A 25,469-nucleotide genomic window follows, 5' to 3' on the forward strand; every position below is an offset into this window, starting at 1 on the left:
CTCCCAAGCTCCCTGGCCGGTATTGGTCTAAATATGCGTATACTTGCCCCCGATAATACGAACTTTCATTGTCTTGAATATCAATATTTGCCCAGTGGGGGTAGGGCTAGGTTCACATAGCGTGGCGTTTGATGCAGTATCGACGCCGAGGTAAAGACTTGCCTTCGCCTGTTCTTGCATTCTGTAATTAATTGGAGAATTGAATTCCAAGGCGCAAGTCAGCGGAGGCTCAAGAGGAGGGTGAAAAGCGTTGATTATTGAAGCGCCGTCAAGGGTTACCTCTGCCACAAGCAAATCAGGCACAAATTTTAATCTTGACAAAAGGTTGATGCAACCCGCCTCTTTCTTCCTGTCTGCGACATGCATATATTCCCTCGAGCCTGCTGGAACTATCGGGGGCTGTGTGTCTCACTTTGTACCCAAAACGGATACATTCCCGGACGCCTCCCGTGAGATGTGGTCCAATGGAGCTCCTTCGATCCCCGAGGTCTATTCAGTCTTTTGCTGAGCATTTCCCCCTCTAAGGTGCACTTGGAGATTTTATTGCTCGCCAAGCCACCCCTTTTAATACCCGGAATCTTTCGACCGTAAGCACTACAGTGCGACAAAGTAGCTCCTCTACAAATCTCGCAGATTTCGTGGTTGAACAGCTGCCGATTAGGTACACATGGCAGCATGCAGCCGTCGGAGACGAGCAGATGGCCCAGGCGTCGATCCTCATCGGGTCGGTCATATTCCATTGACCAGTAGGCTGGATTCATGTCTTGTATTTCCCCCTGGTCAAGTCTACCAGTCTAGTGCCTGATACACCAAAATTCTCTAGCACTTCTATCAAGTGAAACTGTATATCTGCACAAGATTCCCATGATCGGAAGCAGTTGCTTTGTTTGCTCAGAATGTGGAGCCCGGTTCAAGTAACACCATAAGTCCCGAATGTTGTGCTGTACTGCATCCTATTTTATACTGTCGGACAAAGTAGAGAAGCACCGCATGCCGGCCACATAATAGTTTCGTGCAGATTTATCTCCGCCTGGTCTCTCACCTTCTGACGGAGAGTCTCTCGCTCGCCGTTTGCTCCCGAACGTTGCTGGCATAATGTGTCGCCTAGGGCTAAGAATACCATGGCAAGCTTCTACTGATAGATAATTAGGTATGCGTGCAGATACTTTTTTTTATATACAATCGAGTATCATTATAATCTACGGGTCCTGGCGGCATCGCATGAGAGTACAGGATCTTTGTTGCTTTCAAAGTGCGGTTCCTGGATGTAGCCTCCTAAGTAAATGGTATAAATGTAAGTGGCAGGCTTGTGAAGTAATGAAGGTGTAGTCGCAGGTTCGTTGATATATTCGAGCACATATATCCAAGGTAGATATCGTTTTCTTGGCACATAATTGTAAAGCTAGCAAACAAGGGGTCACAAGTGGATTCGAATCCTATTAAAGTGCTTATTGGTTCGTGATTAGACCATTCTCTTTCCATTTTTACATCCGTGTCTTAGTTCGGGTCTCGGGTCTCCTTGGAGCTCATTGATGATTGGAATCTGACAAATTTGATCCGGCAAATTGATGTAAGCTTTAGTTTGACTGCGGCTTCGTAATTTTTGGCTGCTGAATTTGTCAATATCCACGGCAACCCAAGCTCAGGGTGCACTTTCCATGTTCATCAAGCCAAGGTCTATGGCTGCTGAGGAACTTAACCTTTTTTACTGTACCTACCTAGGTAGGTTCTGGTAGGTAGGTATGTATCGAGGCAAACAGCTCCATTCGGATCCCAAAGGAGACTATGGGCTTTGCCTAAGTCAAGCACCCACCACCCCTTTCAACCCCAACTCGTCAGATTCCGTTCAACCACATCTCAATGGGAGCTATACAGCTTTGTCTCAGGCCTGTACTCGATAAATCACAGATTTGGGTGACGACACCGAGTGCCTGACGTACCTGACCTTACCTTACTTGCAGATCTGGTACGGCCGCTTCGCCGTTTGCTGACCCACTTTCCCTCCTTGTTGAATTCCACCTTTCCCTCACTTTCCACCTTCCTTCCAGTTTTTCTCCTTCACTTTCTCTTTATTTGTTGACCCCATAGTTCTGCTTCCCACTAGCTGCCACAAATTCTCACCTGAAGGGAGCCCTCATCAAGATCATCGGCTACGATAAGTGAAGCCGGGTAAGTTACTCAACGCCAACGGTATTACATCGCGTATACCAAGGTGTCTCCGATCGTCTTGTTTTGACGCTCAAAGCTCGTCCCTCTTGAAGCTGCGACTCATGTTTGTTGACTTTGGCATGCCAAAACCCTAGTCTTGCAACAATGAGCTCCATAGGCAGCCGCTTGTCGGCAGTCATGGGCCGAATCAGAGACGTCGTCTATCAGGTTGACGAAAAGATCAACACGTCAACTTTTGGACGAATCTTTCGTCTTAGAGGCTGTGGCCATGTAAGTTTGGCGCCTTCTCGCTTGCTCAAGTCGCTTATGGGCGCTGATGCCATGGTTTGCTAATGCTGTCATCTAAATTCAGGAGGACGAGATCCAAGATGCGACGTTCTCAAGGGAGTTTAGAGCTGGCCTGACCACCTTCGCCACGATGTCATACATCATTGCCGTCAATGTAAGTCCGAATTCTATAGCCCGCTTGCCCCTTTCTGGTCATGAGAAAGTTCATACTGAACTTGGCGACGGTAAATAGGCGCATATCTTGGCAGATACCGGCGCCAACTGTGTCTGCAAGAACCAAACGGATCTTGGTCTCTGCTCCAATGAGACCGAATATTTGATTTGTCAAAATGGTGAGGGCAATGTTGTACAAATAAATACCATACATGACCACTGATATTTTTTGCAGAAGTCAGACGCGATCTTGTCACAGCGACTGCCGCTGTCGCCGGCTTCTCGAGCATTCTTTTCGGATTTCTCACCAATCTTCCAGTCGCATTGGCGTGAGTTACAATACCAAGTCAAACCGAGCTCGTTTCTGTTTACCCAGAACATAACAAGGCCAGGATCTGACTTTTGACATGCTAGACCGGGAATGGGCCTCAATGCCTACTTCACGTACCAAGTCGTCGGCGTTCGAGGCACTGGATCGATACCCTACGGCCTCGCTCTGACAGCTGTATTCGTAGAGGGCTTCATCTTCATCCTACTAGCAATCACCGGCATGCGACACTGGCTCGTCAAGATAGTACCAGGCACCCTCAAGACCGCGTCCGGAGTTGGCATTGGATTGTTCCTCACTCTCGTGGGAATGTCTTATGGTAACGGTATTGGTCTTGTCACTGGAAGCGTTTCAACCCCTTTGACGATTGGCGGCTGCCCACCCGAGGACCTATACCGTGGCGAATGTCCCAATAACATCATGCAAAGCCACAAGGTAAGTTTCTGAATTGTTGCACAAGCTTACGTCTCTTGCTGACGTTTTGGTGCAGATGTGGCTTGGAATCTTTGGCGGTCTTCTTACGGCCTGGCTCATGGCTTTCCGAGTCAAGTCAGCAATCATCATCGGCATTGCGATTGTTTCGATTCTATCATGGCCGTAAGTGACATACCAATGGATCATATGCATGAAACTGGAAGCTGACATGTCAACAGACGCAACACCTCCCTCACATACTTCCCTCACACGGATGAAGGCGACTCTCGATTCGAGTTCTTCAGGAAGATTGCTGATTTCCACCCGATCCAGCATACCCTTGGAGCCCAAGAATGGGATTTGTCAGGAGGCAACGGCGCAAAGTTTGCCATTGCCGTCTTTACCTTCCTATATGTGGACATCATAGACTGCACCGCGACTCTGTATTCTATGGCGCGTTTCTGCAACAAGGTTGACGAAAAGGACGGGGATTTTCCTCGTTCGACACTGGCATACTGCACAGACGCCGCCTGCATATCCTTTGGATCCCTGCTTGGATGCTCTCCTGTGACGGTCTTTGTCGAGAGCGGGGCAGGAATCGCCGAAGGCGGACGGACTGGCCTGACAGCAATCATTACCGGCATCTGCTTCCTTGTGTCGATTTTCTTTGCGCCAATCTTTGCATCAATCCCACCCTGGGCAACAGGATGTACTTTAATTCTGGTGTGTACCCAAAGTTCCTGGCCAATTCCGCCATATTTTGTTCATAAAATGTTACTGACAGCGCCTCACAGGTCGGTTGTCTGATGATCCGTCAGGTGGTTGCTGTCAACTGGGGCTACATAGGAGATGCGCTTCCGTCCTTTGTCACAATTTGCTTCATCCCATTCAGCTACAGCGTGGCTTATGGTCTCATCGCGTCAGTATTTTACTACCTGGGAAGATCACCAAGTGGAACCGAGCTAACATATCCATTTTATAGAGGCATATTCGTCTATACTGTGATCAATTCGCTCATCTGGATTGTCATGTTCGTGAGTGGCGGCGAACTGGAGCCTTGGGAGTACAACCGCAAGGAGTATTGGACCTGGAAGCCTGCGGGGAGAAAGCCATGGCTTTTCCGGGTCTTCACCAAAGGCCAATACTGGGCAGAGGAACGACTTCATCTCAAGAAAGACGGCTCGGATGTAAGATCGATCCAGCGTCAGTCTGCAACCGAGTCCGAGGAAAAGCCACTCGAAGACCGTTTCTCGGCTGCCTCAGTGTCAATGCCACCTCGTGCTGCACTGCTGTAGGGCTCCGATCTGACGTTTGCGAGGAAAGTCCACCACGTGGTCACTATGAACAGCCATCAACTAGTCGGCGCCATGGCAGGAGCCAAGGTTACTCCACCTACCACGAAAATTACCCATCAAGTTCTTCAACCACATTTGTCCAGGCGACGCATTTTATTTTTTTCTTCACGCACCTATAAAGCATACCACAAGCGTCCAAGGCTGGCGATGAGTATGACGAGTATATGGTGAGTATTGTTGCCCTGAATTAGCATTGTAACAACCGAGCTTTGGAGAACCTATATTACTACTGGAAACATATATCCATCGCTTGTATCAAGTCACTATATCGTCATCTCGTTGTCGAAACTTTTGCTTTATTGGCGATGAACAGGAGGGTTTCAACTAAGCGCCGGAAACTTATGTGCGGCGAGATTGTACGCCCCGGGGGTTTTCTTTTCGGGGAACAACATACTGAGTCGATTGAGATCTCTCCTGCCAGCTAAATGTTTTGATATTGGTCGACTTTCCATCCTGGCCAAAGCGAGCCCTGGAGGGTCTGGAAAGGAAGTAGATACAGTCGCGTTGATTTTTTTTTTTAAATCGAGATACGCGCGTAGGAATGCATTAGGTAGACGCAACAATTTGAAAGGCAATGTTAAGGCCGGGTTATGCAACTTGTGTTGACGAAACTTCGACTGGCGAATACCAACAACAAGCGCTATGTGGTTTGTGAACAGGGAAGATGATGTTTACTCACTATGCCACGCAAGACGCGTAAAACACGCCCATATAGTCAAAAAGAATTTCATAGCCCTGGAGATATATAATATACGTGAAGACATTAGGAAATTAGAGAGAAAAATTACATCGATAAGCCAGGGGTATCTTTTTTGAAACTAAAACGCCATGCCCCTGTTGAAAATGCCGGACATTCAAGAGAATTATCTGCACCATCTACTCCCAATATGAACTAGAACTAGGTCTAGGCAGTGGGAGAGAGGTAAGAGAGTATGAGGTAAGTAAAGAATGAAACAAACATGCCGTTCTGCGTTTACTAAAGCCTTTCAGCCAGACATTGGATGATCAGCAGCGGCATCAGCACCGTTCGTATCTGCAGCAGCGACACTTTCAAGATGTTGCCTGGCACGTGCCCACAGCTCAGCCTCCATGTCGCGGTCGACCTTGTTGCTCCTACTGTTGAGCCATCCGACATCGAGGTTTCCCGCGCCCATACCGCCCACGCCGTTCGGCTGAACTGGGGGCACCACGGCGTTGATCATGGTTGGGAGCTCCCCCTTGGGCTTGGTCTTGCCAGCGGCGGTGATGGTAGGCTGCGACAGTGTGATGATGCCAGCCTCCTCGAGGCCGTAGATCTGACGCTTGAGGCGAATATTGACGGACTGCAGGGTCGCAAAGAAGTCGTCCGTCGCGGACTTGCACGCAGCCAGCTGTGGAGGGTCTTGTGATTCGGCGGCGGAGGGGTCGGGGGCGGAGTCAGGTTTGGGTTTCAGGGAGCCGATGACCCGCCCAGCTTTTTCGAGAAGGGATGCAATGTCCTGTGGTGGGTGGTAGAAGTTTGTTAGCAGTTTGGCGATGTATGTGGAGCTCTGAGCGCCGCGAGTTGGCGGAACGGCACATGCCTACCTTGTCTATTTCACTGAGTTGTTGCAACCTCTCTGCCTTAGTGAATGGCGCATTCACATCGACAACGCCGTAATCTAAACCTGCGCCCGGCTCTGAGAGGTCCATTGTAGCTAGCAATTAAACGAAAGAAATCGCGCCTGGGTTTAAAACAGTCCTTCTCTATGCTGAGCAGACACGAGTGCGTTTTGCAGCCAGTAGAGCAGCGGATAGCGGATGTCGCGTCAAGAAGTTGAGAATTGAGTGGTGGTCGTGGGGTTTTGTAGGAGAGTTAGCTTGGCCGTGGACTAGACGATGTTTACGTAGCTTGGGTCTTATCGATAAAGGCTGGTTCGCATGGGTTCTCCTAGCTCTGCGGGGGTGGACCCCTTGCTACCTGTAAACTGCTGCTTCCGCCCAAAGTTCAGGGACAAGTTTAGCCCAGGATGTGGGTCCCAAGCTTTATTTGAGCCTCAACACGGGCATCAATCAATCAAGTTCATCAGCGCGCTTGTGATAGGAATTCGTCATCTGCCGACTGCCATTGAATTCTCGCATTGAGATACAATTGAGGAAAGCTTCACATCGAATCCATTTGTTACTCGATCATATCAATCGACGAGGCGCTTATAAGCTCGCCATCTGACGACGCGCCATACTTCTCGCATCAGGCGCGCCTGAGCGCGACCTTCACCGTCGATGCATGCATGAGGGAAAGGCTCAGCCGCTGCAGATATCTAGATCTTCGTGAGGTCTAGATCCGCAATGTCGGGAGCCCCTCCTCCCCCTAATTCCGCCGCCGGCGGTCCGCCTCCCGCGCAGTATGCAGGTCAACAGCCTCAGCATGCTCCCGCCGGCGCCGGGCCGTCGACCGCACCGTCGGGCGGCGGTGGCGGCGGCGGCGGCGGCACGACTGCCACTTCGCAGTCGGATCTGAACAAGATTGTAAGTAGATTTTAATTTGATTCTTTATTTTCTTTTTCTTTTTCCTCAGTTGGGATCCTTGCGCAGTGATCCGTCAGTCCTTATGCCTGATCCTTTGCACCTACCTGAGAATGATGCCGAAGCGAGTATCTCTTTCATGTCTGCTGCTTTGGCCCTAGTGGAAGTACACATTAATCTTGCGGCCCAAGGTTGATGCCAAAACGTGCCTCTCATCATATCCATTGTCATTTCACATATCTCATTCCCCATGCTTCGCTATCGCGGCTCTGTGAATGCCAGCAAAATCACCTCTCTGAACTCTCTTTTATCTCCCTCTTGGTAGGTCGAACGGGTACTATCATCTAGCATTTCTGATGGGAATACCAAACCACTATTTAAAGCATATCTCGTTGAACAGCAAGCACTGATGAGCGTCCAGTGGATCGCATCGTTTGCTCCCAAATCAACTTGCATCTACTCTCACTCTTTTTCTTTCATTAAAATTCCCGAACAATTGTCGCCTCGTTCCATCATAGTGCCGCGTCGTCAAAAGGAGCCGGCATGTCACGCGTATTCTCCAGGTTCGCGGCTGCGAAGGCTCCCAAACACCAAGTGGCCACGCAGCATAGCTGTCGTATTGTATGATTAATGAAATAAGCTTCACTCACACTTCGTACTCAACTTGGCCTCAAGTCGCGGTTGCATTTTTAGCAAAGCGGCTGACACATGAGGATTTAACGCTAATTGTACATGTTTAGGTCACTGATTACCTGCTCAAAAAAGGCTACACACAAACAGAGGCAACCTTTCGTAGAGAATCAGCTCACGTCAGTGCCGATGGGAGGCCCATTCATACGCGAGCTGAGGATGCTGGCCCAAAGAGGTTCATCCGGGCCTTCAACCTAGTAAGAGACTGGGTAGAGAACAATCTCGATGTTTACAAAGTAAGTCTTGAGTCTTTTCGTTATCGATTAATCTGTTTTCTGACAAATCTTGTCTAGTTTGAACTGAGGAAAATCCTTTGGCCTCTCTTGGTCTACTCATATCTGGACTTGGTCGAAAGCGGCTATGCAGACGATGCAAAGCAATTATTGCAGACTCTGCAACCGCAATTCCAGAGCGTTCACTCAGATGCTCTTAAAATACTTGCAATGGTCACATTGCCGGTACACGTCAAAGAAAATGACATGACAAGAAAGTACCGCGAGAATAAATATCGTATCCCTCTCAACCAGTTCGTCACGGGAAATCTTTTCAGCTTTCTCGAGCGCGAGTCCGACAGCGGCGGTTCTGTTGCCACTTTCATCCTTCAGACTCACTGCCTGCTCGAGTCAACAGCGCGTGGCCCTATTGAGCCGTACAGCTTCGAGGCCATCTATCGCAAAACACAGAACTTAGATCTGGACGAGGCTGATGCATCAGAGGGCATTCCCGGTGTCTTTACGGGGAGCAATAACAAGGATGCATTGGATGCAACCGCACCTCTGAAGCTAGGACCTCTCCCCATGGAACCTGAACTTCGAGATGATGTACGTGCTGAACTTGAAGACGAAGATCAACGACAACCACCAGCTCCCGGGAGATCGTCACTTGTCGAAGAGTTTGAGGCCAAGATTAAGAGAGAAGATAGTGCCGACGGACCACTTAGAAGTGAATTGCCACTCCCCCCATCTCGAGCACGTGATGTTGTCATGGAAATCCAGAGGGTACGGGAGAACCGAGATCGATTCAAAATAGAGGGCCGGACAGGTGGTGTGGGAGTGCCAGTTTCGATCTGCATGTTCACATTCCACAATACGCTTGGAAGGTAAGTTACCTGTTCTTACTGGCCTTCTTGACTTTGAGGGTTGCTAACCGGATGTTTCGTAGCGTTACTTGCATGGACTTCTCCAAGGACAACCAGTTTGTAGCAGTGGGGACAATGGATTCGTATATCCGCGTTTGGAGCCTGGACGGCAAACCACTCAAGTCCAAGGTCCCTCAGGAGCAAGATATACATGTGAATAACCGCAAGCTCGTCGGACACTCGGGACCAGTCTACGGTGTTTCGTTTTCAGATTCCATCGCCAACACCGACCATAACCTCTTTGATGACGAGACTAGCAGCAACAGTATCGACACGGGCCCCAAGCTATTACTGTCGTGCTCTGCGGATGGCCAGGTTCGGCTGTGGTCATTGGACGTCTGGAGTTGCCTCGCCGTATACAAAGCTCACCATGGACCGGTGCTACGGGTGTTGTGGGGACCACATGGTCACTACTTTGCAACAGCAGGGTGGGACAAGACAGTCCGAGTGTTTATGCAGGATCATGCGTCGGCGCAAAGAATCATGGTCGGCCACGACACGAGCATATCGGCACTGGCATGGCACCCTAACGGAACTTATGTCTTCTCTGCGTCGGACGAACAGGATAAATCGATCAGGATGTGGTCAGTTCAGACAGGTAACTGTGTGCGTGTCTTTACCGGTCACACCGAGTATATCAGCACGTTGGAGGTTGCGCCCAATGGCAAGATTTTGGCGAGCGCCGACATTGGAGGCAACATTATCTTTTGGGACATCTCGAAGGGCAAGCGCATCAAGCGATGTCGCGGACATGGGAAGGGTGGCATTCCGTCACTGAGCTTCAGTGTCGAATCCAACGTTCTTGTGTCCGGCGGTCTCGATGGCACCGTTCGACTGTGGGACGTGGAGCTCCCGGCCGATGGTAGCAAGGCGAATGCTACCGCCGGGCCATCTGCAGCTACCGTAGGTGGGCAGCAGGAAGGATCTGGTGCTGGAGGAGCAGCTGGGGACAATGCTGCTGCTGGAGGCTCTGGGGAGCGGAGCATCACAGTCGGTGCACAACCGGGTCAGGCAGCCTCCTCGGTTGGCGCTTCGGTCGGGACAACAAGTGGCAGTGGCGGTGGGAGTGGAGGTACTGGAAAAAAGAAGGGCAAAGAGGTGCAAATAACCCCTGATCAGATCAGCGCTTTTCCAACGAAGAAGACGCCTGTTCTCAAGGTACATTTCACACGGATGAATCTGGTAGTGGCAGGAGGCTGCTATGATCCGGAGCGATAGGATACCAATATCAACGATGACATAGGCACAGGGTTGCGGTCAGGCGAATGGGCGATCACATATTCCATAGTACCGCCTTCGCCCTTTTTCTTGGATCTCGGTACCGATTTTGAGGCTACTGATTATTTATTAAGAGAATAATATCTCAAAGGCATCAGGGTCACCAAAAGAATCAAAGGGCATCATCATTACACAGCTTGTGATTCGCCGTTAGGTAGTTTATAGAAAACAAAACTCTGGATTCAGAACCTATCATGAAAACTTGACAACATGCAGTGCTCAGCTGATTCAAAACATTTATCAGATTATTTCTAGTTTGGTTTACAGTGCACTGACGGGGGCTCTTCAGTTGACTTTAGGTTGGAGAATGAGAAGGCGTTGTGGGGTACCTAAGTAGAGCCAACGTCATCAATCCATGGCCAATCATGAGAGATTCGCTGCGGGGAGAACCCACCCGACCAAGCAAAGCTAAGCAAGGTTACTAGGGCGAAGCGCCTGCGACCAGCTACCAGCTCCCGAAACCCACTTGTACACTGACATCTTGTCACCAACCTTGCCGTTCAGCTAAACAACCGAACATCACAACCAGCCCCAAACCCAAAAGGGCTTTGAGTAGCCTTGAGCTCGAGGTTGCTGCAGAAATATTCAATTGAAAAATTCGATCTGCAATAAGATACACCCTGACATAAGCTCAACAATGGATCCGCTAGAAGAAGCGCCGTGGGCTGACGCGGCTACGACCAGCACCAGCCAGTCGTCATCCCAGCAGCACCAGGACGACAATACCGCTACTTCAAAGCCATCAGAAAGCAGTGAAGGTGGCTCCAGCTCCTTATCTGCTGGCACCGGAGGCCCGCGACCGTCTAGACTCACACCCCGTCGGCTCGTCGCCCAGCCCACCCGCCTGCAAGCTGTCGAGGATGACCCGCTCGGCCCTCTCGGAGCACCGCCCTCAACCGGCGCGACCACTCCGGGCGCGGCTCCGCTATCGGAGAACCTGTCGCCCACCGGCGGCTCCTCTGACACAGGTCCGCCTGCACCACCCAAGGAGCACTCGCTCGCGATACGGCCCGGTGGAGGTGCGCAGCAACGTAGGGGAGGGCCTCCAGACCCGCACCGGATCGACGACGACGATGATGACGACCGGCTGTTTGATACCACCAACCGTGGGCCGAGGGTGCCGCCACCTGTCGCGCCGGCGCCGCAGGGTCCTGGAGGGGCGGCAAGGCCCGGCGGGGTGGCGCAGAGCGTGAGCATCGAGCAGGCGGCCAAACCGACTTTTTGGATCACGGTTGGCGACCCGCACAAGGTTGGAGATCTGACTAGTTCGCATATCGTTTATTCCGTGAGAACAAAGGTACGCTACCCCTGTGGCACCCCTTCTGCAAGCTTGTGAAAAACTCGGCTAACCATGACGTCCATATAGACAACATCAAAGGGCTACAAGCAACCCGAGTTCGAGGTCAAGAGACGATACCGGGACTTCCTGTGGCTGTACAACACGCTCCATGGAAACAATCCCGGTGTCGTGGTTCCGCCGCCGCCTGAGAAGCAGGCCGTGGGACGTTTTGAAAGCAACTTTGTTGAGTCTCGAAGGCAAGCACTGGAGAAGATGCTCAACAAGATAGCGGTGCATCCGACACTGCAGCATGACCCTGACTTGAAGCTGTTCCTGGAGAGCGAGTCGTTCAATGTCGATATCAAGCACAAGGAACGGAGAGAGCCTCTCAACATGGTTGGCGGCGAGAGCAAGGGCATGTTCAGCAGTCTAGGCATTGGAGGTAGCACGAACAAGTTTGTTGAACAGGACGATGTAAGTTTTTTTTTTTTTTTTTTTTTTTTTTTTTTTTTTTTTTTTTTTTTGTGGCAAACGGAGCGTACATGGGGTGGCAACTAATGGTGGTGATACTTGGGTACAGTGGTTCCACGAGCGACGGGTTTACCTCGACGCGATGGAAAATCAGCTCAAAGCCCTGCTCAAGGCGATGGAGACTATGGTCGGCCAACGCAAGGCAATGGCCGAGGCTGCAGGTGACTTTTCGGCATCCCTTCATGCCTTGTCTACGGTGGAGCTTTCCCCGGCATTATCAGGCCCCTTGGACGCTCTTTCAGAGCTCCAAACAACGATTCAAGACGTATACGACCGTCAAGCCCAGCAGGACGTTCTTACATTTGGAATCGTCATCGAGGAATATCTCAGGCTCATCGGTAGCGTCAAACAGGCTTTTGCGCAGCGGCAAAAGGCTTTTTACGCATGGCACGGCGCGGAAACGGAGCTTAATAAGCGGCGGGCCGCGCAGGACAAGCTGTTGCGTCAGGGGCGATCGCAGCAGGATAGGCTCAACCATGTGGGTGCCGAGGTCGCCGATGCTGAACGCAAGGTCCACCAAGCACGGCTGCTGTTTGATGACATGGGCAAATTGATGCGTACTGAGCTGGACAGGTTTGAGAGGGAGAAGGTGGAAGATTTCAAGAGCGGCGTGGAGACCTTTTTGGAGAGCGCTATTGAGGCGCAGAAAGAGGTCAGTTTTTGCACTGCTTGGTGTTGTTCTTCTTTTTTTGGTGCTTTTTGATTGCTGACATTAAGAACCGAAACGTTTAGCTGATCGAGAAGTGGGAGACCTTTCTCATGCAGCTGGATGCCGACGACGATGAAGCGGCGTTCTACAAGCCACCTGTCTTGGCTTCGGCTGATAACGGTGGCGGTAACAACAAGCCGGCCGGACAAACGGCTGTGGACAGGGCGCGTGCAAGGATTGACGAAGACTCGGATTAGGTCTTGGTAAAGTCATATCTTGCTGGTTTGCTCTGAAGTGGTTGACTTTTGAATACGGGTCACTACGAAACTTTCGACAGAGATCTTGTCGTCGCTTGTTAATGGTTGTTTACCCATGGTGACTTTATTAATCGATGCAGAGTAACGGGAGTTCAGAAAAGTGCTGTACTGTTCAAAGCATATATACCTCCGCATCATATACAGGAGATTTCTCGGTCAAGATGACAACCAGTGCAAAGTGATGAAAAAAAAGGTGTTTCCTTGATATTATCATACAACAGCCACAATCTCGACTGTAGATTCTTGATGGTACAAATGGGTACAGTGGTCGGGGGCCACGAGATGCCGCCGTGATCGGACGTCAGCATTGCAATCCTCCATAACTCCCATGTATCGAAAGGAAAGAAAACAATCCTCCGCGAACCCCCTTTATTTCTTGCCCTTCTTCTTTCCTGCCTTTTCCGCCTTGGCGGCCTCCTTTGCATTCATACCTGTTGCACCAGTGTCCATACCAGCAGCCGTGGCATATCCTCCAATAAGGTCGGTCAAATCCAAGAAGTCCTCCTCGGGGGCAGCAGCAGCAGCAGCCGCAGCCTGATTAGCAGCACCTCCGTCAGCCGCAGCCGCAGCGCGAGGGTCCTCCTTCTTGGCGGCGTCCCAGCCGCGACCGAAACGCTCTCTGAAGGCTGCCAGCTTTCCGGCCTCGTCGACCTCTACGTTGCGCAGCGACGAGTCCGAGGGCTGCCAGCGGGCGTTGTTGCGCGTGTCCTTGGCGGAGCGGTAGATGGCGTGCGGGCTCGTGGTCCGGACCGTGTAGGTGCTGCCGTCTGACAGCTGAACCATCTGCGTAAATGTGTAGGGGCGCCGGGGCCGGTGGATCAACGTCGCGTGTCGCACCTGCTGGCTGCTGCTGCTGCTGCTGCCGCCCGTCCTGCTCACGGTCTCGGTTGTCATGTGTGCGGGCGAGAGGGTCGGTCGGGTGGCGTTGCCGGCGAGGAGTGTTGAGGCTCGCGCCGGGAGGAGGTGTGACGGAAGCTTGCCCATGTTGGCGGTTTCTTTAGGTGTGTCTTTTTTTATATGGGGTGTGTCTGGTCGCCGAAGGCTTTGTAGACGTATATTCAGTTTGGGTGTCGGTTTTTGGGAAGATTTCAACAGGCGTCAGATATAGGGCGGGCCGTCACCGCATTGGCATCCTGTTTTGTTGTTGAATTTGGGGATTCTGTGCAAGGCAAAACCTGCCAGACTCAATGCTAGTGATCGCGCGAATGGCACCTGGAACAATTTTTGGCGCAGAGTCGCGGCAGACCGTGCACCTATTGAACCCCTGTCAACTGGGTTAGTCGTCGATTGGAGGTGGGGCGCATAGCAGCCGCAGGTACCAGCGGACAAGCTCCTTGCCATCGAGTCGGATCTCTTTCCCATTATCGATAAGCATAGACTAGGCAAAAAAAAGTTGTTGGACGCCATAACAGGACCCATTTCCAGTGACGTACATCTACCTCTTGCCCTTTACAGTGGGCAGTCTGTGATTCTTTTCCGCAGCTCAAATATCTCAAGGTTTCTTCACTCCATGGGATGATTGATTGAGATGAAGAGCTGCTGTGGGCTTGCCGCAATTGCCAGGAGCACACTGTGGCACTCAAATTCAAGCACAACATTTATGTTGTGGACACGTGCCAGTGTTCAATATGTAAAGCTGCAGAGTGTTGGTTATAGTGCGGCTGCGGGCCGAAATAGTGAGTGAACTGTTCTCTGTAGAGCTTTGGGGCTGTTCTTGACGGCGATTCTCTATCTTGGGATACCTAAAACATAGGAGAACCCGGTTGCTGACAAGCGCCCCGTAGCATCGGCCCGCCAAATAGCTACAACACATTCTGGCTGGAGCGCAGCGCCGCTCCCTTCTGCTCCGGATGTTGCCAATCGTGTCAAAGCTGTTTTACGCCGGATGCCGCAGTCCGTTGTGGTCATCACTGCCGCCGGGGCATCTCCACCCAAAGGCTACAACAGTGCCATGACTGCAAAGCAGGACGTCGAACCTGTTGGAATGACCGTATCATCCTTCGCCTCTCTGGATCTGGATGGTGACGTGGCTGCCGTCGCCTTCAACGTCAAGAGGCCGAGCAGGACATTAGACGCAATTGCCCGGGGAGGCGGTGTGTTCAATGTTCACGTGCTGGCGGGAACCGATGCCGGCGCACGTGTAGCGCACCATTTTACGCGACCCAATGGAGCCAATCCGTACGAGGTCAGGGATGGCGAACTCGAACCTAGCAAGCCAGGGTCAGCATTGGGTCTTTTTGATGAGCTGGAGAGGAGAACGGGTTGCGTTGCCATTTCCACCGGATCTGGCCATCGAGGTCACGGCAGTCCGCCGATGCTCCAGGGCCCAGGGGTTCTGTACGTTCTCAAGTGCGCCCTGTCAGAGTCATCCGAGAGAATGATGCTGCCCATCATGAACCATACAATCGTCGTCGCGGGAGTGACAGACGTCGTGGCTGGCGAGTTGCCTCTGGTGGAGGGCGAGCAAGGGACTGGGTCTCTCAATGAAACTCCTACTACGCTTGGGTTGACGTATGGGGACCGCCAATACCGACGTCCGGGTGGTGTCATACTCAATGGGGACGGATCAGCCCCAAAAGCCTCTGAAAAGTAAACGAGCAAGCAGACAAAGACGGGCTCATGGGTCTGCTAAGTGACTATTCTGGCCACTATTCGAACACGCAGCCATTCAACCGATGGTGCATAGGACGACTGAGGATTCCCAGTTTTGTAAGATGATGTATTATCTGAATGTAATATAAGAATACCCAAGGAGTGGATAAACGCATACGATAGAATGTCAACATAGAGAATTTGCATAGAGGGACCGGGTTCTGGCAGATGTAGAATATGAAACAGGCAAGTCATTCGGTGATTCATTTTTTGAAGTACGGGCGAATTCTCTAATGACTTCAGGAACTTCCTAGGCCAGGCCATTTTAGATCCCAGAGGATATTGAGGCTCGCCAAACACTCGATTATTGCCGCCCAGCTCCACCTGTCTTCTATAAACACACTTCAAGCTCCGAAAGTCTTCCACAAAAGCCTCTGACCAGCCCCTTCAGACCATTTGTCAGTTCTCCTCGTACTGTTTGCGATGGCTATGAAGATGACTGCATCATCAATGGGCTAGCCGAACTTGTTGTATCCTCCGACAGCAGGGAAATTTCTGTCGCTTTGGTCGACATAGAGCTGCGGCTTAATTCTAAGTTATGGATGAAGTCTGTCAGTCACAGTTCAAAGTTCTCTGGCAGTTGACCGGGATGCTCGCAGATCAACCTTGTTAAAATTGAGATAGGTACAGAACTTACGACGCATCGAACATAGTGCAGACGGCCCAGGACTTTGGAGCCGCAGGCTTGCTGCTGTCTGAATGTTGCCCATGATGTCCAGGTTAGTTGAAACCTACGTTTGCTATGACAGGGGAAGTACATGAAGAAAGCAGTGCAGTGCTCTTACCGAAGTTTGTGAACATGGACATGCAGCCGTTTGTCCCGTCGCAGAGGTTCTGACAGTAAAAGACGGCGTAGTCGTATTCCCCTGGAAAATTGAGACCATATGTCTATTTATCAAAATCTAAGTCAGATAGTCTCACAGAGATCCCGACATGTCGAGAATGCGGTATGTCCCAGGTAGATAGGTGGCCAACAAACTCACTGTGGTTCCTGCTAACACATGTTGAGCTGCCCAGTCGGGGTCGATGCGATATTGTTCACTTGCGCCGCTCAAGCTTGAGGATACCCGAGAGTAGTATATGGGCCAAGCTTTCACGACATTTCCCATCAGGCTCAAGAACAGGGCCAGGGTGGCCAGGTTCCTGGCGTCGAACATTATTTGTAAGACTGACGGTGGAATATGTCTGGTGCTTCTATTATGTGATCTTGATATATCCGCGACGAGGAGAGAGTAAAAACAGAAATGATGTTGTTCCTTGACCAGACGCGCAAACAAAAAGATTTTGAGTGCATGTTATATTCTATGAGAAGGTAACAGAATATGCCGGTAGAGCTTTTTCAAGGTATTTATCCACGATTAAATAATATCCACAAGATCCAGCAGGTGCGTGCTGCCTTGGATTCACAAAACAGAGCTACCAAGAGACTGCTTTTAGTTCCAGGGAATGACGACCACCTGCAACTTACCGTCTGTCGGCGACGTCCGTTCTGCGGCTTCTCTAGGTAGGTAAGGTAGGTACCTACCTATACTTCAGGGCACTCAAGGAGGTGGCGTGTCTGAGTGTCAGCAAGAATTTGAGTAACGTCCTAGAGAGAGCATTTCTAGGCCACAGCTGCCCGAATTTTGACATGTTCCATTGCCATGAGATGGATGCCTCCCAGCTTCAATATCACCTGCACTATACTTCATTGATTACCGAGACATGAAAGCTGCACCTGGCGATGGGCAAGTGTAATGCGAAAGCGTGTTTGTTTGTCCTACCACGCTCCAGTACGCAATAATTGATCACGAAGGGACTTCAGTAATAGGTGTCAGCGACGAATTAGTCTGCCCGCCCGTCTCGGTGAGTGACGGGTAACCTAGGGGGTCGAGGGGGTCGACACAGCAACATGGATCAGTTGTTCAATGATCAAGTGGTGACAGTAGGCTCCAGGACGAGCAAGCAACACACATCACAGACACGAAAACATAGATAGCCCCCGTATTTGAAATCAATCTGGTTCGTTGTCGTGAACTCCACAGTAACTATGAGTAGGCTTTTCACTGTAGGTAAAGTATTCTGGAATGGTCGCCGGCCTCATCAATGCCAGTGCGCTTAATCATCGCCCGAGGCACCTTCGGTGGTATGAAGATGCCGTTCAGTCAAAGTACCCCAGAAGCGTCCCCGAAGAATATGCGGTAATTTCTAAGTTCATAACGTAGGTATTCTCCGGCTCGGGCGACTGCATCACTAATGCGTGAAGACGGATGCGGGCGATGCGACGACGATGAGGTGATCAGTGGGTGGTAAGGATGATTGGCTGGACTACACTTTCATGGTGTAACGGGCCAATTGGTAATCCACTCACACCCCCATCTTGGTTGGCTTAAAGTGGGATGGAAAAGATGCAGGAACTTTGTATTTTGTTCTTTTGGCCTAGGACAATATTTGTTCGATTATTAGTATTCACATGAATGATTACGGAACCACGGAACAGAGCAGACACTGTTTTGACTTTTGGAAGAAAGCATATATTCTAGAAATGAGGTACCTAGTGGATACCTCTCAGTGGAGTTGGTGTGATTCAGGGTGCTGTACCTTAGCCATGAACAACTTGTTGGGCCGAATTAGCGAGCACTTGCGTCAATGATTGTTAAGCAACCCCCGATGGAGACCAGCAGCTTCGGTACGGTGGCATTTCTAATCCACCCAAAATACTACAACCAGCCGCAAGCTCCCTCTCATCCAATGCCAGCTCGAACAAGTTGCAGTTGGACCCCGCGTCTTCCCGCATCGATATGTGGCCCTCACTGACTCGGCAAACTATATGTTCGAGGGGTTCCTCCCGAGCTTGGAAGCAGTTAGTTGGAGCTGTATCGTCATCACAACTGACAACTTCCCGAGCCCACGCCATCCGTCCTCAACCTCAAACTCAAAACCCTTACTACTCGTTTATCAAAACCAAAACAAGAGCAGCAAGCACTAGTCAACAACCTGCCAACATGGGTATCAAAACCGACATTCACCTGTACACCACTGGTACGCCCAATGGCATCAAGGTGTCTATCCTGCTTGAGGAGCTGGGCCTTGAGTACCAGGTGACCAAGATCGACATCATGAAGAACGTGCAAAAGGAGCAATGGTTTCTTGACATCAACCCCAACGGTCGCATCCCAGCATTGACCGACACTTTTACCGATGGCAAGACCATCAACCTGTTTGAGAGCGCCTCCATCATGCAGTACCTCGTGGACCGTTATGACACGGAGCACAAGGTGTCGTACCCCCACGGTTCCCGAGAGCACTACCAGGTCCAGAACTGGCTCTACTGGCAGATGGGCGGCCTTGGTCCCATGCAGGGTCAGGCGAACCACTTCAGCCGTAAGTCTGCAATGCTTTTTGCTACCTATATGATTTGATCCAAACATTGTGCTCGCTGGCTGTTAAGACAGCCGAGGTCGGTTGGTGGCACAAACATGATTGGAAGTCTCAATGCCTTGGTCAGATGTTTGCACGAGCCAACGAGTCTACCTAGTGCTGTCAGCCGCGTCGCCGTACATGATAAAACCCCTCATACAACCCTCTTGCGGAGTCGTTGTATTAGACAACCTATGACATGGAGGATACCTGCTCACCGGTCCTAACAAAATCTCAGGCTACGCTCCCGAGAAGATTCAGTACGGCATTGACAGGTACCAAAACGAGACCCGCCGTCTTTATGGCGTCATGGAGACGCAGCTCGCTAGCAACCCGTCCGGATACCTCGTTGGTGACAAGGCAACCATCGCCGACTTTGCCTGCTGGGGATGGGTAGCTGGTTACTGTAAGTAGTGCTTGTTTTCTTTCCCGGGCCGTGATTTATACTCTTCTGGATCAGTTCACGGTTCGCTGACAGCTATCACCCACACACCAACCAGCATGGTGTGGAATTGACATCGAGCCGTTCCCTCACTTGAAGGCATGGCTCTTCAAACTGAAGGAGAGACCTGGTCTTGACAAGGGTCGCAACGTGCCTACTCCGCACACGGCTCTCGACCACGTTGGTAAGAGCCAGGAGGAGCTGGACAAGATGGCTGAGGAGTCCAGGAAGTGGATTCAGGCAGGAATGGCCACTGATGCGAAGAAATAGGTTCGTCCGGTACACGCAGTAAATACTGAATGATTAGGTACCTACCTACCTACCTTAGGTACCTAAGGCAGACAGACGATTGAGAGTAATCGAGGTCTGCCGGTAATTTGCAAGTTTCTGTGGGACTCGGCAGATAAGGAGCGTCAGTGCAACATGAAAAGGTCTGGACCAAATATTGTAATCTTTTACTTGGCGTTATTGGAAGCTACTGCGATCAACTTAGTGGAATCGTTGAGAATGTGTCGGTTTTCCTATTTGCGGTTTGGTGAGGGCACCGCGTTGAAGAATTTAGTTGCGAATGATTGTCACGAGCAAAATCATGTCCTGTGTTCTTAATTTAGCACTGCTGCATTCAATATACGTGCTGTGCCCCACCGGAGCTAATGTGCGCCGTCGTGTCATTGGCCCGATACGCATTGGTATCATGCATTTAGGCTTATCCTGGCTTATGTAAACCAGGCCAAATTTCCAAGCGTGGATCTGGATTCTTATTCTGATTCTGAACCTGGCGTCGCGAGCTGCATCGCTGCTTACACGCCATATCCAAATCGCAAATATCTTTGAACACCCATCCCATCATTCCAAATCCCATTCCCTACGTGGCATCGCCACTACTACTTCAACATGTCTTGGAGAAACCAGGGAATCACGGGCTCGAACAACATCCCACTGGGCAAGACGCGCCGCTTTGGTGGCGACGCTGAGCCTGAGGATGCGCAGCCCAGCTTCAACTCAGGTTCCAATAACTCTGCGCCGTCGCAGCCGTCGTACTCGGGCGGCTTCAATGGCGGCGATCGCGATGCTAAGCGCGGTCGCAGCCCTGAGCCAAGTAAGTCTTGATTGCCTTTAGGGGCCCCTCGCTTCTGATGGAGACTTGATGATGCTTACAATTGTTGTTTGATCGTTCCAGGATCCGAGGCCGACGGCCCGAAACGACGCAAGAAGCGAAACCGATGGGGCGACGCCACGGATAATAAGGCCGCAGGCCTGATGGGTCTTCCGACCGCAGTCATGGCTAACATGACAGCCGAACAGCTCGAAGCATACACCCTTCATCTCCGAATTGAGGAGATCACGCAGAAGCTCAAGATCGATGATGTGGTCCCTGCCGATGGCGACCGTTCGCCGTCGCCCGCGCCTCAGTACGATAACCAGGGTCGCCGTGTCAACACCAGGGAGTACAGATACCGCAAGAAGCTGGAGGACGAGCGTCACAAGCTCATCGAAAAGGCAATCAAGACCATTCCCAACTATCACCCTCCGTCCGACTACCGAAGACCTACCAAAACGCAGGAAAAGGTCTACGTGCCGGTCAACGACTACCCGGAAATCAACTTCAGTGAGACTACTAACCCCCTAACCCCTCTAACTATGCTCCTAACCTGCCCCCCTCCGACCTCGTCTATGGACGGGCTGTTCATACTCTGCGGGGCGATCTACATGCAGACGCTGTTCAGAATAACGAGACGCGAGGCAGACTTTGGGCTGTCTACCCACTTGACTTGATTAGTTCACAGCTAGTTGAAAACGTACTAACACTCACCCTTCTTCCTTCTCAAAGTTGGCTTACTTATCGGCCCCCGTGGCAACACATTGAAGAAGATGGAGTCTGAATCTGGTGCCAAGATCGCTATTCGTGGCAAAGGTTCAGTCAAGGAAGGAAAAGGCAGATCTGATGCTGCCCATACCAGTAACCAGGAAGAGGACCTCCACTGTCTCATTATGGCTGATACCGAGGAGAAGGTCAACAAGGCCAAGAAACTGATTCATAACGTGATTGAAACTGTGAGTGGACACCAAAGATCATATCCCCTCCACTCTCGGAACCCTCTCTAAACGAGTTCGTTTGTCTAGGCGGCCTCCATTCCGGAAGGCCAGAACGAGCTGAAGCGCAACCAGCTTCGAGAGCTTGCTGCACTGAACGGTACTCTGCGTGACGATGAAAACCAGGCCTGTCAGAACTGTGGGCAAATTGGCCACAGGAAATGGGAGTGTCCTGAGAAGCAGAACTACACCACCAACATTATCTGCCGAGTCTGTGGCAATGCTGGCCACATGGCGAGGGATTGTCCCGACAGGCAGCGTGGTGCTAGCTGGCGCAACGACGGACCAGGATTCCGCTCTGCTGGTCGCATCGGTGCCGGGCCTACCAGTGGTGCTGAGGTTGTTGATCAGGAGTATGAGGTGAGTGATCAACCATGCTGTATAAGCATCTCTATATTCGAACAAAGGCACTAGTGACTAACTGGAAAACTATTTATATACAGGCTCTCATGCAGGAAATTAACGGTGGTCCTGGCGGCGCAGCCCCTGCTCGTATCGAAGCTGGACCAGGAGCTCCGCCGACTGGCCCCAGCGGCGGTGACAACGCCAGGCCCTGGCAACGAGGCCCTACTGGTGGGGCCGCACCCTGGCGCCAGCGCAACAACGATCGCGAGAACAACGACGATGGCCCCCGTGGTGGCGGAACTGGTGGAGGCTTTGGCGGTGGATCTGGTGGACAAGCACCTTGGGCCCGGGATCGCCAAAACCGGCAACACGATGACCGTGATCGCCAGGATGGAGACCAGCCCTGGCGCAACCGGGACCGCGGCGACAGAGACCACCGGGACCGTGACCGTGAACGGGATAGGGACCGCGATCGCGGCTACAATAGCCACGGCGGCGACAATGGTTATTCTGCTGCATCTGCGTCTGCGTCTGCGCCTGCCCCAGCTCCATGGAGCCAACCCGCCGGTGCACCTGGCTATGGCGCATACCCCGGGTATGGTGGCTATGGCGGTCCTCCCGGAATGGGCGCCCCTGGGATACCTGCACCACCTGGATTGCCTGGAGCCCCTCCTGGACTCCCTGGTGCTCCAGGACTAAATGCTCCGCCTGGACTGCCTTCGGACTTTAACGTCAGTGCCTTGATCGCACAGTACTCTGGCGGTGCTCCTCCGCCTCCTCCGCCATCTGGTGACGCTCCTCCGCCTCCCCCGAGTGATCAGCCACCTCCGCCTCCTCCGCCTGGCGCCTAGATCATCCAAGAGATGCAGTACGAGCCGACTCGCTGCCGACAGAATTAGCACACGAGACTGGCACATTGCCTCAAGCCTGCCTTGTCTAGCCAGAGACTAACCTCACTAACATGCCGACTTGAGGCCTCTTCACGATTCCTAACCAACGGCAGTAGTTATAACTTGTCGCTTACCACGGGCATTTCGGATATCGCGACTCTTTGATTCAAAGCAAAATCAGGATCAGATTAACGTATCAAAAGCGCTTTTTTTTTTGCTTGCCTGTCAATCATTCTGCAGAGTATGCAAGCGCTCAGCGATCAGCGAGAGGCAAAGACGCAGGTTAGGGCGAGAATGGGTATTCAGGGGGACTAACCTTTTGCACAAAGTTGGCTGTCTTCGGTAGGGTATTGGCGATTGATCTTCTGTCGCGCAGTCATTGACGTGCTCTGGGCGTGGGAAGCACGTCGGCTTGCTGCTTCTGAGGATTGGACAACGACTGACCCTACATGCAGGCTCCTTCAATTTTCTATCCGACTAACCATGTATAATAACGAGACCCAAAGTCTCATTTTCCGATACTGTACCGCGATCTCTTCGTCTTTCAATACATATCCAGTGACGTAGTAAATGTGTTTTTTTTTTCTATTGCAGAGGTGAACGTCTTGTCCGTCCCCAGGGGAAACCGTGATGCGAATACTATAAGTGTAAGCGGATACCAGCGACTTTGGGGTTGTATCAGGGTGTGTTGAATTCAAGATTGTAAGCACACTACATAACTTACATAGGTGGGTAAGTACTCTTTCAAATAATGATACTTGTTAGCTCTTCGGGTAGTCTTGATGCACACATGTAGTTGACTATTCGCTGCCCGTAGCCCCGGGTCTGGAAAATAAATAAATACCACGCCCCTTATCGCTGGGCGCCATCAACAATGTGGATAGCTGAGAAAAGTCTAGGCAATTTGACACACTAGCTTTCTTTGTACATCCAATTCATCTTGCCTTTTCCGTTCCCCTATTTTTGGATGCCACAATATCTTTTGTCGACAATTTGCATGCGACTTGGCCAGTATACAAGCACAGTTACGAGAGGCTCTGCCTTTCCAATTCTGCTGTGTAGGCGACACCAATTGCTTCCAATCCGGCAAGTGATAGCAACAACCCCACAACCCCAAGACCACGGTAGATCAACTTTGTACCACACCGCAACAATGAGCACCGCCGCCGCGGGCAGAGACCACTCTCTTCCCGGCGGCCTCAATTACAGCAGTGGCAGTCAAAATTCATCGCCAAAATCTCTTTTTTTCCCCTCGCCCAAGACGACAGGCGAAACTGCTGCTTCTGCCGCCGCTACTGCGACCCGCCAACGAAACGTTCTCCTCTTCTTCATCCCCGGAAACCCGGGACTGGTTGAGTACTATGGCCCGTTCCTCTCGCACCTGCGCCGCCTGCTGGACGAGTCCGGGCCGGCGCAAATCGCCGTCAACCTCTACGGGACCAGTCTCTCCGGCTTCGACGACGCGGACCACGACGCCCCGTTCCGCATCCCGGGGAATCCGCCCAGGGACGTCGCGGACCAGATCCGCTTCGTGGAGAGCCGGCTTGCCGAGGTGTGTGCCGCGGCGGCGGCGGCGGAGGCGACGCCATACGACGCCGTCATGGTCATGGGCCACTCGGTCGGGGCGTACATTGCGTGCGAGGTCGTGCACCGAGGGAAGCAGCGACGGCGAGAGGAGGAGCAGCTAAAATCAGAGCAAAACGCCAAGGGCGTAGCTTTCACCAGTCCCGACGACTTCCGCGCAGGCATCCTCCTCTTCCCGACCATCGCGCACATCGCGCTCTCGCCCTCGGGGAAGCGGCTGGATCGGATCCGCAAGGTCGCGCCCCTGGACAGGTATGCACACGTCGCGGCCGCGCTGCTGCTGTCGGTGCTCCCGCTCGCGCTGCTGCGCTTCGTCCTGCGTAGATTCTGGAAGATGCCGCCGCACGCGGTGGACACGACCACGGCGTGGCTCGGGAGCCGCGACGGCGTCTGGCAGGCGCTGCACATGGGCAAGGACGAGATGCGCGTCATTGGCGAGGACCGCTGGGGGGACGAGTTTTGGGAAGAGGTCGGCGGCGATGCTGCTGCCAAGCCGCGAGACTCGGCGGGTACCAGGTTCTTCTTGCTCTATGGCAAGAATGACCACTGGGTTGCTGAGGATGTCAGGGATGCGTTTCTGGCCAAGAGGGAGGGGGGAAGGGGGTTGCGGACCAAGGTCGTGGTTGATGATACGGGCGTGCTGCCGCATGATTTTTGCATAAACTACAGTGAACCGGTCGCTGAGAAGGTCAAGGTTTGGCTCGAGGAGGCTCTCGAGGACTTGTAGCCGAATTGGGGTCTTTCTGGCTGTTTCAAGTGATATTTCTCTCGAACAGGGAGTCGGTGGGAAGTATTAATGACCTAACCTAGATGTATAGAACACAGGATGTGGGATGAGTGAGGCCTTTGCTGTGCCGCATGCATGTTGCTGGCATAATCTGCTAGATAAAAATCTTTGGGACTGCGTAGATAGTTTATGTATACATTGGAACCACAAATTCTTTTATATTTCTCGAAATCGCTAGCATAGTCATGACTATGTACTTCGTA

The 25,469-nt window shown here is 51.8% G+C and overlaps 12 protein-coding genes across 12 annotated transcripts; 8 read left to right on the forward strand and 4 right to left on the reverse strand.

The window, feature by feature from the left end:
* Positions 1-1,617: 1,617 nt before the first annotated feature.
* PgNI_05807 (uncharacterized protein) lies at positions 1,618-5,278 on the forward strand. Its single transcript, XM_031125838.1, has 10 exons — positions 1,618-2,169; positions 2,304-2,439; positions 2,522-2,611; positions 2,690-2,789; positions 2,846-2,939; positions 3,025-3,373; positions 3,429-3,535; positions 3,592-4,075; positions 4,147-4,271; positions 4,335-5,278. Exons 2-10 carry the CDS (start codon positions 2,314-2,316, stop codon positions 4,645-4,647), a joined length of 1,788 nt encoding a protein of 595 aa, XP_030983274.1. The 5' UTR covers positions 1,618-2,169; positions 2,304-2,313; the 3' UTR covers positions 4,648-5,278.
* Positions 5,279-5,443: 165 nt separating this feature from the next.
* On the reverse strand, positions 5,444-6,505 carry PgNI_05808 (uncharacterized protein). The gene is made up of 2 exons (XM_031125839.1): positions 6,274-6,505; positions 5,444-6,185 (listed from the first exon to the last, which is right to left on the reverse strand). The coding sequence occupies exons 1-2, from the start codon at positions 6,376-6,378 to the stop codon at positions 5,694-5,696; spliced, it is 597 nt and encodes a 198-aa protein (XP_030983269.1). The 5' UTR covers positions 6,379-6,505; the 3' UTR covers positions 5,444-5,693.
* Positions 6,506-7,014: 509 nt separating this feature from the next.
* On the forward strand, positions 7,015-7,387 carry PgNI_05809 (uncharacterized protein; the record flags this gene model as incomplete). Its single annotated transcript, XM_031125840.1, has 2 exons — positions 7,015-7,194; positions 7,244-7,387. The coding sequence occupies 2 exons, from the start codon at positions 7,015-7,017 to the stop codon at positions 7,385-7,387; spliced, it is 324 nt and encodes a 107-aa protein (XP_030983270.1).
* Positions 7,388-7,918: 531 nt separating this feature from the next.
* On the forward strand, positions 7,919-10,471 carry PgNI_05810 (uncharacterized protein). The gene is made up of 3 exons (XM_031125841.1): positions 7,919-8,117; positions 8,175-8,980; positions 9,043-10,471. Exons 2-3 carry the CDS (start codon positions 8,325-8,327, stop codon positions 10,235-10,237), a joined length of 1,851 nt encoding a protein of 616 aa, XP_030982547.1. The 5' UTR covers positions 7,919-8,117; positions 8,175-8,324; the 3' UTR covers positions 10,238-10,471.
* A 310-nt stretch (positions 10,472-10,781) lies between these two features.
* On the forward strand, positions 10,782-14,285 carry PgNI_05811 (uncharacterized protein). The gene is made up of 4 exons (XM_031125842.1): positions 10,782-11,594; positions 11,664-12,050; positions 12,157-12,759; positions 12,840-14,285. The coding sequence occupies exons 1-4, from the start codon at positions 10,935-10,937 to the stop codon at positions 13,011-13,013; spliced, it is 1,824 nt and encodes a 607-aa protein (XP_030982546.1). The 5' UTR covers positions 10,782-10,934; the 3' UTR covers positions 13,014-14,285.
* PgNI_05812 (uncharacterized protein) lies at positions 13,443-14,057 on the reverse strand (the record flags this gene model as incomplete). The annotated part of the gene is made up of 1 exon (XM_031125843.1): positions 13,443-14,057. The coding sequence occupies one exon, from the start codon at positions 14,055-14,057 to the stop codon at positions 13,443-13,445; it is 615 nt and encodes a 204-aa protein (XP_030982545.1).
* A 205-nt stretch (positions 14,286-14,490) lies between the features above and the next one.
* On the forward strand, positions 14,491-15,884 carry PgNI_05813 (uncharacterized protein). The gene is made up of 2 exons (XM_031125844.1): positions 14,491-14,749; positions 14,858-15,884. Exons 1-2 carry the CDS (start codon positions 14,602-14,604, stop codon positions 15,664-15,666), a joined length of 957 nt encoding a protein of 318 aa, XP_030982544.1. The 5' UTR covers positions 14,491-14,601; the 3' UTR covers positions 15,667-15,884.
* A 296-nt stretch (positions 15,885-16,180) lies between these two features.
* On the reverse strand, positions 16,181-16,882 carry PgNI_05814 (uncharacterized protein; the record flags this gene model as incomplete). The annotated part of the gene is made up of 4 exons (XM_031125845.1): positions 16,181-16,256; positions 16,363-16,420; positions 16,511-16,613; positions 16,709-16,882. The coding sequence occupies 4 exons, from the start codon at positions 16,880-16,882 to the stop codon at positions 16,181-16,183; spliced, it is 411 nt and encodes a 136-aa protein (XP_030982551.1).
* Positions 16,883-18,505: 1,623 nt separating this feature from the next.
* PgNI_05815 (uncharacterized protein) lies at positions 18,506-20,180 on the forward strand (the record flags this gene model as incomplete). The annotated part of the gene is made up of 3 exons (XM_031125846.1): positions 18,506-19,088; positions 19,363-19,530; positions 19,625-20,180. 3 exons carry the CDS (start codon positions 18,506-18,508, stop codon positions 19,834-19,836), a joined length of 963 nt encoding a protein of 320 aa, XP_030982550.1. The 3' UTR covers positions 19,837-20,180.
* Positions 18,524-19,385, reverse strand: PgNI_05816 (uncharacterized protein). The gene is made up of 2 exons (XM_031125847.1): positions 19,343-19,385; positions 18,524-19,234 (listed from the first exon to the last, which is right to left on the reverse strand). Exon 2 carries the CDS (start codon positions 19,133-19,135, stop codon positions 18,590-18,592), a length of 546 nt encoding a protein of 181 aa, XP_030982549.1. The 5' UTR covers positions 19,136-19,234; positions 19,343-19,385; the 3' UTR covers positions 18,524-18,589.
* A 192-nt stretch (positions 20,181-20,372) lies between the features above and the next one.
* On the forward strand, positions 20,373-23,459 carry PgNI_05817 (uncharacterized protein). Its single transcript, XM_031125848.1, has 5 exons — positions 20,373-20,665; positions 20,747-21,175; positions 21,398-21,621; positions 21,691-22,020; positions 22,104-23,459. The coding sequence occupies exons 1-5, from the start codon at positions 20,461-20,463 to the stop codon at positions 22,854-22,856; spliced, it is 1,941 nt and encodes a 646-aa protein (XP_030982548.1). The 5' UTR covers positions 20,373-20,460; the 3' UTR covers positions 22,857-23,459.
* Positions 23,460-24,048: 589 nt separating this feature from the next.
* On the forward strand, positions 24,049-25,206 carry PgNI_05818 (uncharacterized protein; the record flags this gene model as incomplete). Its single annotated transcript, XM_031125849.1, has 1 exon — positions 24,049-25,206. The coding sequence occupies one exon, from the start codon at positions 24,049-24,051 to the stop codon at positions 25,204-25,206; it is 1,158 nt and encodes a 385-aa protein (XP_030982553.1).
* Positions 25,207-25,469: the final 263 nt, after the last annotated feature.

The sequence above is a fragment of the Pyricularia grisea genome, chromosome I (genome assembly GCF_004355905.1).
Source record: "Pyricularia grisea strain NI907 chromosome I, whole genome shotgun sequence".
NCBI lineage: Eukaryota > Fungi > Ascomycota > Sordariomycetes > Magnaporthales > Pyriculariaceae > Pyricularia > Pyricularia grisea.

Excerpts from the sequence above, each read along its gene's own strand:
- PgNI_05807 (XM_031125838.1), top strand. The coding sequence starts at position 2,314 with ATGAGCTCCATAGGCAGCCGCTTGTCGGCAGTCATGGGCCGAATCAGA. Across the intron at positions 3,536-3,591 it reads GTTTCGATTCTATCATGGCC|ACGCAACACCTCCCTCACAT; the intron begins GTAAGTGACATA and ends ACATGTCAACAG. Across the intron at positions 4,076-4,146 it reads CAGGATGTACTTTAATTCTG|GTCGGTTGTCTGATGATCCG; the intron begins GTGTGTACCCAA and ends AGCGCCTCACAG.
- PgNI_05808 (XM_031125839.1), bottom strand. The coding sequence starts at position 6,378 with ATGGACCTCTCAGAGCCGGGCGCAGGTTTAGATTACGGCGTTGTCGAT. Across the intron at positions 6,186-6,273 it reads AACTCAGTGAAATAGACAAG|GACATTGCATCCCTTCTCGA; the intron begins GTAGGCATGTGC and ends CACCCACCACAG.
- PgNI_05810 (XM_031125841.1), top strand. The coding sequence starts at position 8,325 with ATGGTCACATTGCCGGTACACGTCAAAGAAAATGACATGACAAGAAAG. Across the intron at positions 8,981-9,042 it reads TTCCACAATACGCTTGGAAG|CGTTACTTGCATGGACTTCT; the intron begins GTAAGTTACCTG and ends GATGTTTCGTAG.
- PgNI_05811 (XM_031125842.1), top strand. The coding sequence starts at position 10,935 with ATGGATCCGCTAGAAGAAGCGCCGTGGGCTGACGCGGCTACGACCAGC. Across the intron at positions 12,051-12,156 it reads AGTTTGTTGAACAGGACGAT|TGGTTCCACGAGCGACGGGT; the intron begins GTAAGTTTTTTT and ends ACTTGGGTACAG. Across the intron at positions 12,760-12,839 it reads CTATTGAGGCGCAGAAAGAG|CTGATCGAGAAGTGGGAGAC; the intron begins GTCAGTTTTTGC and ends CGAAACGTTTAG.
- PgNI_05813 (XM_031125844.1), top strand. The coding sequence starts at position 14,602 with ATGAAGAGCTGCTGTGGGCTTGCCGCAATTGCCAGGAGCACACTGTGG. Across the intron at positions 14,750-14,857 it reads TGCGGCTGCGGGCCGAAATA|CATCGGCCCGCCAAATAGCT; the intron begins GTGAGTGAACTG and ends AGCGCCCCGTAG.
- PgNI_05816 (XM_031125847.1), bottom strand. The coding sequence starts at position 19,135 with ATGTTTGGATCAAATCATATAGGTAGCAAAAAGCATTGCAGACTTACG.
- PgNI_05817 (XM_031125848.1), top strand. The coding sequence starts at position 20,461 with ATGTCTTGGAGAAACCAGGGAATCACGGGCTCGAACAACATCCCACTG. Across the intron at positions 20,666-20,746 it reads CGGTCGCAGCCCTGAGCCAA|GATCCGAGGCCGACGGCCCG; the intron begins GTAAGTCTTGAT and ends TGATCGTTCCAG. Across the intron at positions 21,176-21,397 it reads CTACCCGGAAATCAACTTCA|TTGGCTTACTTATCGGCCCC; the intron begins GTGAGACTACTA and ends TCCTTCTCAAAG.